The 17830-nt window shown below is 43.8% G+C and overlaps 1 protein-coding gene across 7 annotated transcripts in view; it reads right to left on the reverse strand.

Annotated features, from left to right (window-relative positions):
* PLEKHA7 (pleckstrin homology domain containing A7) overlaps positions 1-17830 on the reverse strand; it is a 353339-nt gene that overhangs the window by 192836 nt on the left and 142673 nt on the right. For 4 of the 7 annotated variants that reach the window (XM_068261467.1, XM_068261468.1, XM_068261466.1 and 1 more), the window contains exon 1: positions 1908-2237. The exons of 1 other annotated variant lie outside the window; for it this stretch is intronic. In XM_068261467.1, coding sequence (XP_068117568.1) covers positions 1908-1975 — 68 coding nt within the window. In that variant the 5' untranslated portion in view covers positions 1976-2237. Of the gene's footprint in view, positions 1-1907; positions 2239-17830 lie in introns of those variants that run through there. 2 more of the 7 variants (XM_068261463.1, XM_068261462.1) reach the window with 1 other exon arrangement.

The raw sequence follows: 17830 nt of genomic DNA on the forward strand, positions 1-17830 counted from the left end.
GCGACATACACACTGCCTACTATCACGACCACCAGGCTTTCCTGGTGTACTTATAGAGTTGTGATTTTAATGCCTTCAAATCAGGCCCTAATCAATGGGAAGACACCGGCCTGAAAAATCCACTTCTAAGTAGAACTCACTGCACTGCCTGACTGCCATCAGTCTGATATCACCAACTACTGATAGTGCATGTTCAGTAATGCTATCACACAGATATGCTGTTAATGCTGCTTTACGGACACAGTTAGCAGTACAGAAACTTAATTTCATGCCACTATTTCTGCAGAATTAAATATTTAACCCGACTACAATGACCAAAACTTACCGGTAGCTGTTTTGGAGCTGCACTGTGTGGTAAGTAGCAGTGACTGCACACTGCAGCACCCGGGACAGCTGTAACTGCACACTGCAGCTCAAGGACAAATGTGAACGCAAACTGTCACTATAGGAAAGGTGTGACCACAAACTGAAGCTCCAGGGCATGTGTGAATGCAAACTAAGGTTCTAGAGCAGGTGTGACCGCACACTGCAGCTCTGGGACACATCAGGTGTGGGATAGCACACCATCTACACTGAAGCATTTCGACCGCTGGGGCAGTACACTGCATCTCTGGGACAGCACACTGCAGCTCTGGGACAGCTGGAGCAGCTCTGGGACAGCACACACTGCAGCTCTGGGACAGCTGGAGCAGCTCTGGGACAGCACACTGCAGATATGGGACAGCTGGAGCAGCTCTGGGACAGCTGGTATAGCACATTATAAACTTTAGCTTGTGTGTGACCATATACTGCTGCTAAAGGACACTGCAGTTATGACTAGTATGGCAACATTCTATACTTGAGTCTAAACACTGCACTTGTCAGCAGTCTGGAGTAACCACATTGCAGCTCTGGCTCAGGTGCAATAATACACAGCAGCTGCAGCTCAGCCATGACTAAACAACCGCTTTGGATTCAGTGTGATTGCATATTGCATCTCTTGCACAGGTGTGATATAGCACACTGCACTTCCGCCTCTAAGTGTAACCACACAAAGCTGTAGGTTAGGTGTGGACAGCCAACCTCAGACATCATATCCACAAACCAAGTTTTCCCTCCTGAGAAAAGCAGAAACCTCTACGGTGTGGCTGTGCTATGGACTCACCAGCAGCGCTCAATACAGGGTGACATTTAAGATATGCTCAGAGGTGACTGTAGACTATACAGACAGATGCCCAGAGAACTGCAAAGAAGCAATAGCAGTTTCCAGGGGCAACAAGAGGTCAAGAGGTAAATCTGATTACCGGTCTCAGATAAAATCTGTGTGAAAAAGTTGTGTTTCCTGTAGCAACCACCCATCACCTAATCTCAGTAAGCTGGTTGCTATGGGTTACAGCAGTGAACTTACCATGGCTGACCTATCAAGGTAGGTTGCAAAAGCGATTACAGCTACCCAGAGCAGTCAATCGGAATATCTGACGCGTTTACTAGCTGACATCTGATTGGTTGCTCTGAGCAGCAGCAGCTCCACTTTTGCTTCACTGCTCTCTGCGGCTGTCTGGTTGAATGAGACCCTCCTCAGTTCTGTAACTTGTAGGATATATTTATATATGAGCAGTTTCTCCCCCCCCCCCCCCTCCCCCCCTACCCATCGTTCTTCTTGCTACCCACCACACACAGACAATTCCCAGACCCAAGTTCAAGGCTGGCAGCTGCAGAGATCCGTCTGCTCTGCAATCGATAATATCTACTGTGAGGAGTGGATCTGGCTGACATACAGCTGCCGGGATGCAATGCAGATCGCCCAGCGCCAGGCACAAGGACAGAGCCTCTTCCTCCTCCCTGGGTTGAGGAATGGGTTAATGGGGATGTGGAGAGAGGCAGACACCTGTGTGATATGCGGTAAGGTACGGCGGCAGAGTACACACCTGCGTGTCACCTGGTACACCGGGTAATTCACACGAGGGAGAGAGTTGGAGTACGCTGGCTGCCACATCCTCTCCGGTCACTACATCCACTTTACAGACATGATGGTATCCAGGAAGGGGGTGACTGCAGCATCGAGACAGCAGGAGAGAGACAGAGGACCACCCCGATAGATCCAAAGACTCAGTTTTCCCAGTTGATTACAAAGTAGATCCCAATCTCCAGACCAGCAGAAAACCGCTCATGTCATGGCCATGCAGAGACAAAGACAGCCTGACAGCATCCAAGTCCAGGTGCGGAGGTGACTCCTGCATGAGAGCGCACACACTTCTGTGTCTGGGTGAGAGACAGAGAGAGAGAAAGAAAGGAGAGAGAGCGCTGCCTCCTCCTGGCAGCCAGCCAGCAGCACAACTTATTGCCAATGCTGCAAATTGCTCCAATCAGCTGCGGAGGAGCCACGCTGCAGGTGAAACATTCTCATCTCGCTCATTGTCAGCCAGCCAGTGATCTATGACCTTGAGGGTCTGCTGTGACGGGCCCCTGAGACCCCCCCCCCAGAACAAAGGATGCAGCTGCCTCGGATACAGTGTGCCTGACGGCTGCACATGGAGTGTAGAGAGCGATGATCTGAACAGAGGACAGGAGGACAGTGACACCTATAGAGAACACACAGCAAGCTGTACACAACAAATAGGTGTAGAGTGAAAGGATACGTAGGGAATTAAACCAGTAGACATCACACAACTGCCTGAATGTGCCATGTAGATGCATATAAAGGAAAGGCAGAGAATGACACCTATAGAAATCACACAACTGCCTGTATGTGCCATATGAATGTATATAAAGGACAGGCAGAGAATAACACAATTGCCTGTCTGTGGCATATACTGTAGATGTATATAAAGAACAAGCAGATAATGACACCTATAGAAATCACACAGCTGCCTGCATGTGCCATATAGATGTATATGAAGGACAGGCAGAGAATGGCACCAATAGAGCTCTACCTGCAATATTTACACAACGCAAATGTGTATATATAAAGGATAGGCAGAGAATGACACCTATAGAAATCACACAACTGCCTGTATGTGGCAAATAGATGTATGTAAAAAGACAGGCAGAGCTTGACATCTAAAGAGATTACACTGCAGTATATACACAACACATAGGTGTAGATATAATTGCCAGACAGAGAATGACACCTATGGAAATTACACTGTTGCCTGTATGTGCCATATAGATGTATATAAGGGACAGGCAGAGAATGACAACTCCTTGTATGTCGCATATAGATGTCTGTAAGGAACAGGCTCAAAACAACAACTATATACAAAGAAAAAGCACAGAAATGTATACACATATATATAATAATGTACAGAATGGACAGTGACACATAACCACACTGCAATCTATACACAGCATATAGGTGTACAGTATATAGAGGAAAGGCGGGGGGGGGGGACCCTATATACATCACACTGCAATTTATGCACAGTATACAGAGGAAAGGCAGGAGGACACCTATAGAAACCACACTGCAATGTATGCACATTATAAAGAGGAAAGGCAGGAGGACACCTATAGAAATCACACTGCAATCTATGCACAGTATACAGAGGAAAGGCAGGGGGAAACCTATTGAAACCACACAGCAATCTATGCACAGTATACAGAGGAAAGGCCGGAGGACACCTATAGAAATCACACTGCAATGTATGCACAGTATACAGAGGAAAGGCAGGGGGCACCTATAGAAATCACACTGCAATGTATGCACAGTATACAGAGGAAAGGCAGGGGGCACCTATAGAAATCACACAGCAATCTATGCACAGTATACAGAGGAAAGGCAGGAGGACACCTATAGAAATCACTCACACTGCAATGTATGCACAGTATACAGAAGAAAGGCCGGAGGACACCTATGGAAATCACACTGCAATCTATGCACAGTATACAGAGGAAAGGCAGGGGGCACCTATAGAAATCACACAGCAATCTATGCACAGTATACAGAGGAAAGGAAGGAGGACACCTATAGAAATCACTCACACTGCAATGTATGCAAAGTATACAGAAGAAAGGCAGGAGGACACCTATGGAAATCACACTGCAATCTATGCACAGTATACAGAGGAAAGGCAGGGGGCACCTATAGAAATCACACGGCAATCTATGCACAGTATACAGAGGAAAGGCAGGGGACACCTATAGAAATCACACTGCAATCTATGCACAGTATACAGAAGAAAGGCAGGGGGCACCTATAGAAATCACACGGCAATCTATGCACAGTATACAGAGGAAAGGCAGGGGGCACCTATAGAAATCACACTGCAATCTATGCACAGTATACAGAAGAAAGGCAGGGGGACACCTACATAATCCACACTGCAATCTATGCACAGAATACAGAGGAAAGGCAGGGGACACCTATAGAAATCATACTGCAATCCACATCCAGCATATGGGTGTGCATAGTTGTATAGTGCAGGCAGAGAATTGTACCTATAGAAAAATCACACAGCAATCTACACACGGAAAAGGATAACTATCTGACATCTACACTCTGTACATAGGTATCTAGATGGGGTAGAGAAATGACAGCATATAGGTGACAAGGACATCAAGCTGTTCTCTATACATAACCTATACACAACATATAGCTGTACACAGAGGGACAGAACAGAACACTACCTATATAGAGGAAGTGTTATTATACAGATTATAGGGATGCAGCCTGACAACGGCACACAGAGTACCATGGATAAAGGAAAAGAAAGCCACACAAAACTCAGCCATTACTCACTCAAACACAGCAAGGATAATGAATGATCCAGGGGCAATTACACATTTTAGGGGCTTCAATTCTAATACACATGCACCATAGGACTAATTATCAGATGGAATTCTTGCTGCAACAATGTAGACCATGATGTGGCATTGTAGCACCCAAAATCAGGGCTGTAAAGTCACTACAAAAATCCAGGGCTGTGGAGTCAGAGTCGGGGGCACCCGGAGTCGGGGCAATTTTGGGCACCCCGAGTCGGAGTTGTTGATTTCATAAACTGAGGAGTCGGAGTTGGGAGTCGGCTGATTTTTGTACAAATTCCACAGCCTTGTTAAGGATTAGGCTAAGGAGTCGGAGTTGTGGTTTCATAAACTGAGGAGTCGGAGTCAGAAGATTTTTGTCCCGACTCCACAGCCCTGCAAAAATCCACCGACTCCGTTTAGGATTCCACAGAGTCAGACTCCTCGACATAGACTCCTCTGATTTGCATTGTACAATCTTGTTGATTGAAAGTATGTAACGTGAAATTCATCTCTTAATTGGCAATGCTTAGGAATTTTAAAAAGACATATGAAGTGAGAAGGATAATAATAATCTGAACATTTGTATATCGCTTTTCTCCTGTCGGACTCAAAGCGCTCAAGAGCTGCAGCCACTGGGACGCGCTCAAGAGGCCACCCAGCAGTGTTAGGGAGTCTTGCCTTGAACTCCTTACTGAATAGGTACTTGACCTAGCCAGGATTAGAACCCTGGTCTCCCATGTCAAAGGCAGAGCCCTTAACCAGTACACTATCCAGCCACTACTAGGATATAGAGGCTGCCATAGTTATTCCCTTTAGTCATAGACTAAAACTAGTCCTTGGTAAGAGTACTTCTAGAAGGTACAGACAGGAACAAAACTTCTATCAGGCCCTAGGCAATGTAACTGTGGGTACATGTAAGAGTGATGTGCAGGTACTCTGCAGGGGAATGAGGCGATTCTTCTTCTATTACACATTCTTCATGTAAAATCTGAACCAGGTTTATGGGTGATAAACACCTCTGTGTTCAATGTGCACAACATTCTCAGTGGATTCCCTGCAGCTCTGTGGGGAGTGCATATGTATAGTACTACTGTGTTACAAAGTAAACCTGAGACAGATGAAATTAAAGTTTTATACATACTTGGGGCTTCCTTCAGCCCCCTTCAGGCTAATCAGTCCCTCGCTGTCCTCCTCCGCCACCTGGATCTTCTGCTATGAGTCCAGGTACTTCAGCCAGTCTGGCGTAGTGCGCATGCACACACTCCGCCGCCGGGAGCGTACTACGCCTGCGCAGCATTATTGCGCAGGTGCAGAACGCTCCTGGCTGTGGGAGCGGCATGCGGCCGGACAGCGATGACTGGCTGAATTACCGGGACTCATAGCAGAAGATCCAGGTGGTGGAGGAGGACAGCGAGGGACTGATTAGCCCGAAGGGGGGTTGGAGGAAGCCCCAGGTATGTATAAAACTTTTCATTTGTCTCCGTACCCTTTAATTTGTAGTCATCAAACCAAATTTTAACATATCAAATTATTTGATTTCATGAGCAAAGGGAGTGCATACATTTGCATAAATCAGCATCAACGCAGAATTATTTGCATGTCATTGACCATCTCTATTAGTGACACAGCTACACATCAGGCTTTATTCTTACAGCATAGATGTTATTTAGTACATATAAAAGATTCCTGTGTACACATCATACAGTGGCTTGCAAAAGTATTCAGCCCCCTTGAAGTTTTCCACATTTTGTCACATTACTGCCACAAACATGAATCAATTTTATTGGAATTCCACAAAGACCAATACAAGTGGTATACACGTGAGAAGTGGAACGAAAATCATACATGATTCTAAACATATTTTACAAATCAATAACTGCAAAGTGGTGTGTGCGTAATTATTTAGCCCCCTTTGGACTGAGTGTAGTCAGTTGCCCATAAACATTGCCTGATGAGTGCTAATGACTAAATAGAGTGCACCTGTGTGTAATCTTATGTCAGCACAAATACAGCTGGTCTGTGACGGCCTCAGAGGTTGTCTAAGAGAATATTGGGAGCAACAACACCATGAAGTCCAAAGAACACACCAGACAGGTCAGGGATAAAGTTAATGAGAAATTTAAAGCAGGCTTAAGCTACAAAAAGATTTCCAAAGCCTTGAACATCCCACGGAGCAGTGTTTACGCGATCATTCAGAAATGGAAGGAGTATGGCACAACTGTAAACCTACCAAGACAAGGCCGTCCACCTAAACTCACAGGCCGAACAAGGAGAGCGCTGATCAGAAATGCAGTCAAGAGGCCCATGGTGACTCTGGATGAGTTGCAGTGATCTATAGCTCAGGTGGGAGACTCTGTCCATAAGACAACTATTAGTCGTGTACTGCACACAATTGGCCTTTATGGAAGAGTGGCAAGAAGAAAGTCATTGTTAACAGAAAAGCATAAGAAGTCCCATTTGCTGTGTCCCCCACATGGCTTGTGGCAAACTGCAAACATGTGGAAGAAGGTGCTCTGGTCAGATGAGAGCAAAATGGAACTTTTTGTCCAAAATGCAAAACGCTTTGTGTGGCGGAAAACTAACACTGCACATCACTCTGAACACACCATCCACACTGTCAAATATGGTGGTGGCAGTATCATGCTCTGAGAGTGCTTCTCTTCAGCAGGGACAGGGAAGCTGGTCAGAGTTGATGGGAAGGTGGATGGAGCCAAATACAGGGCAATCTTGGAAGAAAACCTCTTGGAGTCTGCAAAAGACTTGAGACTGGAGCAGAGGTTCACCTTCCAGCAGGACAACGACCCTAAACATTAAGCCTAGGCAACAATGGAATGGTTTAAAACAAACCATATCCATGTGTTAAAATGGCTCAGTCAAAGTCCAGATCTAAATCCAATCGAAAATCTGTGGCAAGATCTGAAAACTGCTGTTCACAAACGCTGTCCATCTAATCTGACTGAGCTGGAGCTGTTTTGCAAAGAAGAATGGGCAAGGATTTTAGTCTCTAGATGTACAAAGCTGGTAGAGACATATCCTAAAAGACTGGCAGCTGTAATTGCAGCAAAAGGTGGTTCTACAAAGTATTGACTAAGGGGGCTGAATAACTACGCACACCCCACTTGCAGTTATTTATTTGTAAAAAATGTTTGGAATCATGTATGATTTTCGTTCCACTTCTCACATGTACACCACTTTGTATTGGTCTTTCACATGGAATTCCAATAAAATTGATTCATGTTTGTGGCAGTAATGTGACAAAATGTGGAAAACTTCAAGGGGGCTGAATACTTTTGCAAGCCACTGTATATACTGTACAGTCACAATCAGATATGTACAGTATATCTGACTTTAAAAATACGGTGACTGCTTTATTGAAGCAGCACAAAAAACAATTTTTTGATTGGTTTATTTCATTTTTGTGGACTAAGCACAGCTATTACTGTATGTATAAATTATTTATGATGACCATTATCTGGGAAATAGAACATTATCATATTTTCTATTTTAATTACAGTTTAAATTCATTAGGACTCCAGGTACCCAAAATTGCTCCGACTCCACAGCCCTGTCCAAAAGTGACATGATGGGGTACTCCAGGGTGACACCCTAGATTAGGGGTCAAACTCACAGTACTTGTAGATGATAGAAATGGAGGAGACTAATTATCAGCATACTATGCCTCCTTCCAATGTCCAAATACTTGCTAGCTGTGTTTATTAAGATTGTGTTCAGTGCACAGGATGTAAGACTCTGAAGAATGTATTACTATATACTGGAAGATTACTCTTTGAATATTTTAAAGTGAGTCAATAAATGAGAACACCCTGGTTCTCGGCTTTATGCTGTGACTGATGGCTAGCACAGTACAATACTGTACTACAGCATCCTCTGCGTGACACAAATGCCACATTCATCCACGACACACACCTATGAACTGGCACTGGGTGTATATTAATTATTGTCAACCATTATTTATACAGTGCTCACATATAACTCAGTACACAATACCACCATACAATAAAGGGGTGTAAATTACAAGCCTCCATACATAACAAGCACATTTATGACATAGGAAGGGAAGAGGACTCTGCCCCATCCTGTTTACATTATAAAGTTTGGAAGATGGAAAAGGAAAAATGTAGTCATTTGCGAAGGTGAAACACACTCTGGTTCCTGTATCTGGGAGACATTCACCATATAGATTGCAGGCTTCATAAAACTACCAAATTCTCCATTTGTAATGTAAAATATACACTGATCAACTAAAACCTAAAAACGGAGTACCTAATGCTGGGTACACACGTTGCGATTTCCCGCTCGGTTGGCAGGACCGATCCTGGTCGATCGATTATTTCCGACATGTTCGATCGGTTTTCGATCGATACAGCCGTCGATTTAGCATAGTTAACATGAGTAAATCGACTGCTGTATCGATCGAGACCCGATCGAACATGACGGAAATAATCGACCGACCAGGATCGAGCGGGAAATCGAAAACGTGTCTACCCAGCATAAGACTTTGTAGGTCCTTGTGAACTCGATGGACGTATGTCTTTTTCCAACCCAAATAACTATGTAACGATTTAACAGTTTGACTCTAGGGGCTTGATTCACAAAGCGGTGCTAACTGTTAGCACGCCTGTGAAAACCCCCTTAGCATGTCTAAACGAGCTTTACGCGCGCAAAACTTTCCACGCGTAAAACTTAGCGAAAATCCGCGCGAAGTGCCCATTAAAGCCTATGGGACTTAGCGCGCGATCTGATTGAGAAAACCGGTGCTAACCTACTTAGCACCCTGGTTAGCACGCCTAAAGACTTAAAGAGACACTGAAGCGGAAAAAAATATGATATAATGAATTGGTTGTGTACTATGAATAATTACTAGAAGATTAGCAGCAAAGAAAATATTCTCATACTTTTATTTTCAGGTATATAGGGTTTTTTCTAACATTGCATTATTCTATAATATGTGCAGATTACACAACACTCAGCATTCAAAATGATTCTTTCAGAGCAGTCTGTGAAGTAATGACCTCTCCTCTAGCAGAGAAAAAGTAAACAGTTCACTTACAGTTGAGATAATAAAAGTCAGATAACAGCCCTCTCCACGACTAACTTAGTCGGAGAGCTTAATGGCTTATTTGCATAGAGATAACAACTGGAGTTTCTCAACTCTTCCTGTACTGGAAACAATTAGACTGATGTATCTGATCTTAATGTTTTATTTCTTAGCTGTACTACACATACAAATCATAATATCATAATTTTTTTTTCGCTTCAGTGTCTCTTTAAGACGTGCTAAGTAGGTTAGCACCGCATAGTGAATCAAGCCCTATGAGTCATGGACTAAACAAGACCAAAAAAGTGTCCTCTGGTATCTGGTACACAAGACACTGGCTGCAGAGCCTTCAATGGACCAGGCATATTTCTTCTGCAAATCCCACTGATGCTCCATCGGAATAAGATCTGGGGAATTTGAAGACCTAAGTAAACACGTTTCATCAGACCAGGCAACCTTCATCCACTGCTCTATGGTCCAATTCCGATGCTCAAATGCCCACTGCAGATCCCTTCAGCAGTGAACAGGTGTCAATATGGGCACATCCAACTGGTATACAGCAAGCTGCAATGCACTGTATGTTCTGACCCCTTCCTCTCACCGCCAAAATCAGACTATTATATTACAAATTCCGATGAAGGGGACCACCACTTTTGAAGTTCTATCTCAGTAGGTACACTGGAACTTTGGGTCTTGACACACCACCAACCTTTTTTTGCCATATTATTGGAGGTGAACCTATTTTGGAGCGCCAGTTCTTCCTCATGTATATAATTCAACAGTTTGGGATCGGACCCGCCAGGATAGCCTTAACTCCAAAACATGCATTAGTGGTGGACATGACTAGAGAGGTTTAGTATGACGCTAATTGTGGCTTGCGTGCACATTTAAATTTGAAATGTATGCAGCTTTAAATTGGACCAATCAAAATAAAATCCATGTCTCCAAAATGTGGAGTATATGGATGGTCCTTAGACATTCAGAAGAATTTGTACAAACATTAGATTGAATGCCGTTCATCTTTTAGGCCCCCACAGGTGTTGAACTAAAAGTGTAAGAACAATATCAGAGTACAGTGCTCATTCTTGAGGTTAACCTGGAAGCCATGGACCTAGTTAGTTCGTTGTGTTTATGTTTACTTTTATACTGAAGCTAAAGTTAATGATACTACTGATAAAATCTTTGAGCATCACTCTCCATAAGAATGCAGGCCATGAAGTGGATAGAGTAGACAGCCAAATACTACTTTTTACGATATTAACTAGACAATTTCTCTCGGAACTGTTATTGGTGGACTTATCAATCTATGGTCTGTAACTGTATAGGCAAGTGCAGGAGCTGTGATAGGTGCTAGACTGATTTTTCCGTTAGGTACAATGTAATATTATCATATGAGAAAGTTGCACATTATATTTTCTGCTGTATGATGTCTGAAAGCTTCAATAAAAGTATTTGAAAAAAAATAAATAAATAAATAAAATCCATGAAATATGTGAGAGCTGGGGTTATTAGCATATTTATGACCAATTCTGCCCATGACCTTGTGGATGGAACACGGTTGTCCTTTGGGACATTCTTGTTAGTGCTAATCACTGCATGCCAGGATCTCCCATAAGGCTCTGTCAACACTGGAGACTTTTTACAAGTGAGTTAGCAACAGATCTGTTGGATCTGACATGACCAAACAAAATTCGGCCTGCACTATTTTTCTGGATAAGCGCAATGTTTTTGTCAGGCTCTTTTAGCCGGGTGCTCCAGCTAATTTTGGGGAGCACCCGGCTGTCATCGGCTCGCCTCCTCATCCTCCCCCTGTAAGCAGAGTTGCGCCAAGCCTGCGCTCCCCAGTTGCGGCCCATCCGACTACTTTTCATGCCACCCGGCTGGAAAAAAAATTCTTGGGAGAACTCTAAAGCAGATGCGTTTCCCATAAAATCCCATGTTGGAAACGCATCCCCTCTGTACTTTACAGGAACTTTAACGGATCAACAGAGTGGATCTTACACTGTGCGATCTGGCCCCATTGTGGACCGAGCCTCACACTTGCCATTTTGGAGAAGCGGTGACCCAGTTGTGTACCCACCACAGTCTGGACCAAGTCCCACAAGACACACAGATCCGTGTAGTTGTCCTTACACATCACATTCCCAAGATGTGACTTCACTAGTGGAGGAATATATCTCACCCCTTGGTGGCTGCATTGTAACAAGATGATCAATGTTACGCAATTCAACTGTCAGCAGTTTTACTCTGTGTAAAATAACCACTCTGCACTATTCAACAGAAGTAGCAATGATGCCCTCAAACACACATTGCTTTTACTGATGGCTAACAGTACAATTCTCTACTGCCTCAGAAACACATGGATATCCCCTTCCCTTCTCCCATTCAAGTGGTTTGTTGCTGAATGATTGGCAGTAGTAAATCCTCAGATCAAATTTCAGCCACTACAGAAGAAAGTCTGGAGATAGGAGAACTGGGTGCAGCAGATAATCATCACTATGACCTTCCCCACAATGACAATTATTGTGTGCAATATTTAGATATTTATCCAGGAACTTTAGACCAGGACTAGTTTTGGCTGTATGCAGTGATGTCTGCTCAAAGACAGGTTCTCTTGCAGAACAAGCAGGGGAGGGTTGTGAAGTCAAACAAAGGTAAGGAAGTTCACAGGATTATTCAGATTTAGAAAAGTTTCCCTGTTGTTCTCTATAGGGGATGCTGGTGGTGCTGGCGATGCAGGAATGAGGAAACATCACAACTTCCTTTACCGATACCAGCCAAGCCACAAACCAGCTGCAGAGATGCCAAACAGATTCTGCTCCATAATTAGTAACAGAACATAGGAGCCATCCTCCAACCGATAACAAGGAAATGCACATTACATGACCAGAAGAATGTGGACAGACCTAAGTAAGGGTTTGGCCATTTCACACTTTAATTAGTAATAGGTACAGAACAATAAACATACTGAAATGTAATATCCTAAGGCAAACATCTAGTGTTATAGGTGTGGATATAGTCATAAGGACCCTATTTCTAACCAGTCTATACTGCTACTCTGCTATACCTGTCCATCTAAAGCAGCGCTGGTCACCCAGTACTGTTGTCCTACTACAATCAGCAATCATTCCTGCCCTGCTAGAACTGCCCTGGTCAACATACATCACTGCCCTGCTAGACCTGCCTTAGTCACACATTAAAGTGAACCTCCAGACTAAAAATCTACTGAGCAGCACTGAAAAGACTTGGTGTTTCTTTAACAGTTTCACAGCATCAGAACTTTGTTTTTTTTACCGAAGCCTTATTTTTAGCTGCACAAAAGCTAAGCTCCGCCCCATCAAAGAAAACTGCCCGGGCATTTGTCCCCTGATGCTGTGCCAAGCATGATGGGATTTCCCATGTTATTCACGTTAGCTAGCAACTGGGAGTGGGTGATCAGCACACAGGACAGTTGGAACGGTTTCTCATGCTCCCCGACACCTCCTCTCAACCAAAAAGATGGCTGCCTCCATGAAATCCCAAACATTTGCCTGTTCTTCTAAAACAGGGTGGGTAAGATATTATATTACCTATCTATTTTAATTAACATAACTAATGTAACTTAATGACAGTATGTTTGTTTAGGCTGAAGTTCCTCTTTAACCTTGCCCTGCTAAAATTGTGCAATTTCATCATTCTTGACCTGCCCCGGTAACCAATAATTCCGGCCCTAGCAGACCTGCCTCAGACTCCGATCATTCCTACCTACCCAGTTATACCTCACATGTTCATCCATTATTCCAGCCCCACTAGATCCCCCACAGCTGCCTTTTTGTCCTGCCCAGTTTGCCCTATTCCGGTCACCCAATCAAACCTGCTTTGATCACCCACCATTCCTGTCCTGCAAGACCTGTCTTGTTCACACTGCTCTGATGACTTATTTCTATCCTGCTAAATTTAACCCAGTTACCCATCCTTGTCCTGCTAGATCTACTAAGGTTATCTATTATTCCTGCACTCCTTAGACCTACTTCAGTCCCATATCACTCCTGCCCTACCAGACAGTGCCCCGCTTTCCCATTATTGTAGCCCTGCCAGAACTACTACCCCAGTCCCCCATCATTCCAGCCTTAACCTTTTAGACTGTTCAGCAATTCGTCATTTCTGCCCAGCTAGATTTTCTATAGTTATCGGATATTTCTGCCCTTCTAAACGTGTCCTGATCCCCCAATATTCATACCCTGCTTGGACACCCATTTTTTGCTCTGCTAGACTCCGTCCAGTCACCCCTCATTCCTGTACTTCTAGACCTTCCTGAACAATAACCAGTCCTGGGCTACTACACCTGTCCTGCTCACTTACCACTCCTCATGTCCTGGCTTACTAAACCTGCTCTCTTCATACACACCATTCTTCCCCTGTCAGAGCTCCCCCATAATTCCTGGCCCTGCTAGTTCTACCCTGGACACTCATCAGAACTGTTCCACTCACCCATCCTCCCTGTTTGGTTAGACCTGTCCTAGTTAATCATTTCAGCCAGATTAGACCTCTTCAAGTCACCCATCATTTCTGCCCTGCTAGACCAGCTCTGGGGACCAACCATTTCGGACTAGCTACACCCACTCCAGTCAGCCTTTTAGTACTACACTGCTAGAACTCCCCTGGTCACTGATAATTTCTGCAACACTAGATCCTTCTTCCAACTCATCATTCCCACCATCCTAGATTTAGAGTTAGAAGTGATATCAGCAGAAAACTGAAGCAGTAACCACACAGGTTCAAGTGATGTGTGTGAAAAATCTCCCATGCTCAACATTCATCAAGAACTTTCTGGGTTTCGAGAACCTGCACAGAAGCTGAAGAGCGGAATAAGCAATGTCAAGCTTTGGCTAGAGTGGCTAAGCTTGCAGCCAGCCGACTACAAACTGGTGGAAATGTCTTATGGAATGAATGATGAATTAAACTTCCCAAGCTTGCAGTGTAATGGAAGAAATTGTAATCACCAAATGCCAGGAGAATATTACATGCTTGCACACACTGTGCCAACTAAAAAGCTTAGTGGTGGGGAAAAAAATGGTGAAGATCTATTTTAATGATTTGGACTAATCTACGTAAATCCAGCAAATATAAAATTTAACAATAGCTCAACACTTTAACATTTCCTAGGATATCATAAACAGTTTAACAATCCCACTTCTCCCACAGAGTTCAAACAGCAACTACACTGATCCTTGGGAATACACAATGAGGGCTTGTTCACACTGCAGGTGTTTTCAGCTTTTTTTGCCCGCATGTGGTTTTTAAAAACGCCCCCCCCCCCCCCGACCACGTGGACAATGAATGTCTATGAGAAGGTTCATATCAGCACGAGTTGTGCGCTGTGTGGCTAGCAAAGCGGTGCGTGTACCATTTTTGGGGCGATTCTGCCTCAATAGAAGGTATAGGAAAATGCATACAAAAACGCGCAATAAGGCGATTGTGCTCGCGTTTAAGAATTTCCGGGTCAAAGAGTTCATTTCCTGACTTGCGTCAGGGAATGAATTACAAAACCGCTCAGAAAAACTCTTATAAAACCGCTAAGCACAAAACAAATCACCCACCCAACGGCCGGGAATCTGAAAAAAAGAGACGCCTCAAAATAAAGCCCAACGTGGATTGACATGCGCAATGTGAACAAGGCCTCCAAGAGAGTATTGCACGAATGTTCTCACCACAGTGTGCGACTGAGCTGCTGATGCGACTGGATCAGTGAGGTCTGTACAACTGAGGAATATGTCAGCTATTTATCAATACTGTAGTAGTAATGGTGTGTGACTATGGTCAGGACATTAGAGAATGTAATCTCCTCTCACGTAGAGACTGACATGATTGGATAAGTGAGAATAGACTAGAAAGGAGGTGCCCAAAAAAAGCATAAAAGATCAGAAACAACTTTATAGCTACATTCCACAGATAAAGAAACATTTTCCTAATTACAGTTTAGACCAGCACATTTTGCAGGCAGGCTTCTTGCGCTCCAGCTACTTTTTTGGCCAGCAACTGGCACAGAAAGGCCTGAGGAAGCAGAAAGCCTGCTGGTAAAGCATACTGTCTAAACAGCATTTAGTAAAATTATCTTCAGTTTATCTGTGATATTTGGGCTACAGTCACAGTTGGGGATTGCGGTGGGGTGAAATGGCCGTATTGTAACACAGCTTTCCGCACAGCAATGAAAAAAACAATGCGACATTCACAGTGCGACTGGTATAATGCGGTTTTAATGGCGTACGGCATCCCAACCCACTGTATTACCGCAAAACGCATGCGTTAACAGTGACTGTGAAACATACTTTCCATTGACTGAATGCTTTACTGTATGTAATCCAATGCATGGATAACGTGCGTCACAACTTTTGTGCTGCATTCCTGCTTCCACGGGAAACGCAACACCCACTGTGGACCTAACCTAAGGCATGTACTAATAGCTACACGGCTATTGCCATTCTATTACATACTGGCTTTAAACCTTTTATTCAGTCTTCTTACCAGTCTGTTCTCACTATATACCTCATACTGGATGGTTTTTAGATTTTACATAATGCCTATTTTTATCTCTAGGTTGCGACTGGCAAGGTTCTAAAGCTACATACACACACTAGCTAAAACTCAGTCAATAACTGCTGAGGATCGTTCATTAGTCTAGTGTGTGTAAGGCAGACACCCAACCTCCGACATGATGCTGAGCCAGCCTGACAGCATCCTTCTCAGCATTCTCCTAGCCCGTAGGTAGCTGCTCTGTCATGTGCCACGTGTCGACCCTCCACCTCCCTTTATAGCAATAGAACTCATCACTAACCTAAAGGCTATCAATGCATCTGTACAACATCGGGCCCTGAAAAGGGATGGCAATGCTTAGGAGAATTCATGAAGAAGCATGTGATCAGCTTGATCAGCTGATAGATTTGTAAAGCTCTGATGTGCTGGTCATGATCATGTGTTAAACCAGGAAGTCCTCACAGCAAATCAAAAACTTACAAATGTATCAGCTTGGATGTGTATACCAGGCTTCCGCACGGTCAGCACACGAGCAAGGTGAGCCAAAAACATGAAAGCATTGGACATTGTACAGAACCCATGTTCTTTGATTTCTTCAGTGGAGACAGGTCATACTTCTCAACTGCCAGCATAGTGGTGGCCTGCAGCCGGTTATCTCTCCTGCTCAACACTTTCCACAGTTTCAACATCTTATAGCTCTTGGTAGCCTTTTCTGTTTTTCAGGTCCTTGGCCTCCTCCCCATATAGATCTTACTGAAAGTATTGGTGATCTCTGTAAAGCACTATGGAATATGCCAGAGCTATACATATGTACAGTCTAATAGCGGTGGGAACATTAGAGTATAAGCTCCTCTGGTGTGGAGACACGATGGCAATGGATCAGTTATCTCTGCATAGCTCTAAGATAGGTGCCAGAGCTATATAAATGCATAAAATAATAATACTGTGTGACTATGGTGAGGACAGAGTGTAAGCTCCAGTGGTGCAGAGGTTGAAGTGAATTGATTAGTGATCTATGTATAGCGCTGTGGATGGAATAAGATAGGGCTACACAAATTTATAATAATAATAATGGATGACTACAGTGAGGACATAAAGAGTGTAAGCTCCTCTGGTGCAGAGACTGATGTGAATGGATAGGTGATCTCTGTACAGCGCTGTGGAATATGTCAGAGCTATATACACATTAATAATAAATGACTACAGTGAGGACATAAAGAGTGTAAGCTCCTCTGGTGCAGAGACTGATGGCAATGGATCAGTGATCTCTGTACAGCGCTGTGGAGTATGTCAGAGCTATATACACATTTCTAAAAATGAATGACTACGGTGAGGACATAAAGAGTATAAGCTCCTCTGGTGCAGAGAATGCTGGGAAGGATCTGAACCCGTTCTGCAGCCCCTTGGAATAAGTCGCATTATAAATGTATTTACTTCTCACTGCAATCCGTTCTTATTCCTTCATACACACATCGGCACTATAGCCAGCAGCATTATGCACACTCTGGGGATTTTATCCAGCATCTCCTTTACACA

Source organism: Hyperolius riggenbachi, chromosome 11 (assembly GCF_040937935.1).
Source record: "Hyperolius riggenbachi isolate aHypRig1 chromosome 11, aHypRig1.pri, whole genome shotgun sequence".
NCBI classification, from domain to species: domain Eukaryota; kingdom Metazoa; phylum Chordata; class Amphibia; order Anura; family Hyperoliidae; genus Hyperolius; species Hyperolius riggenbachi.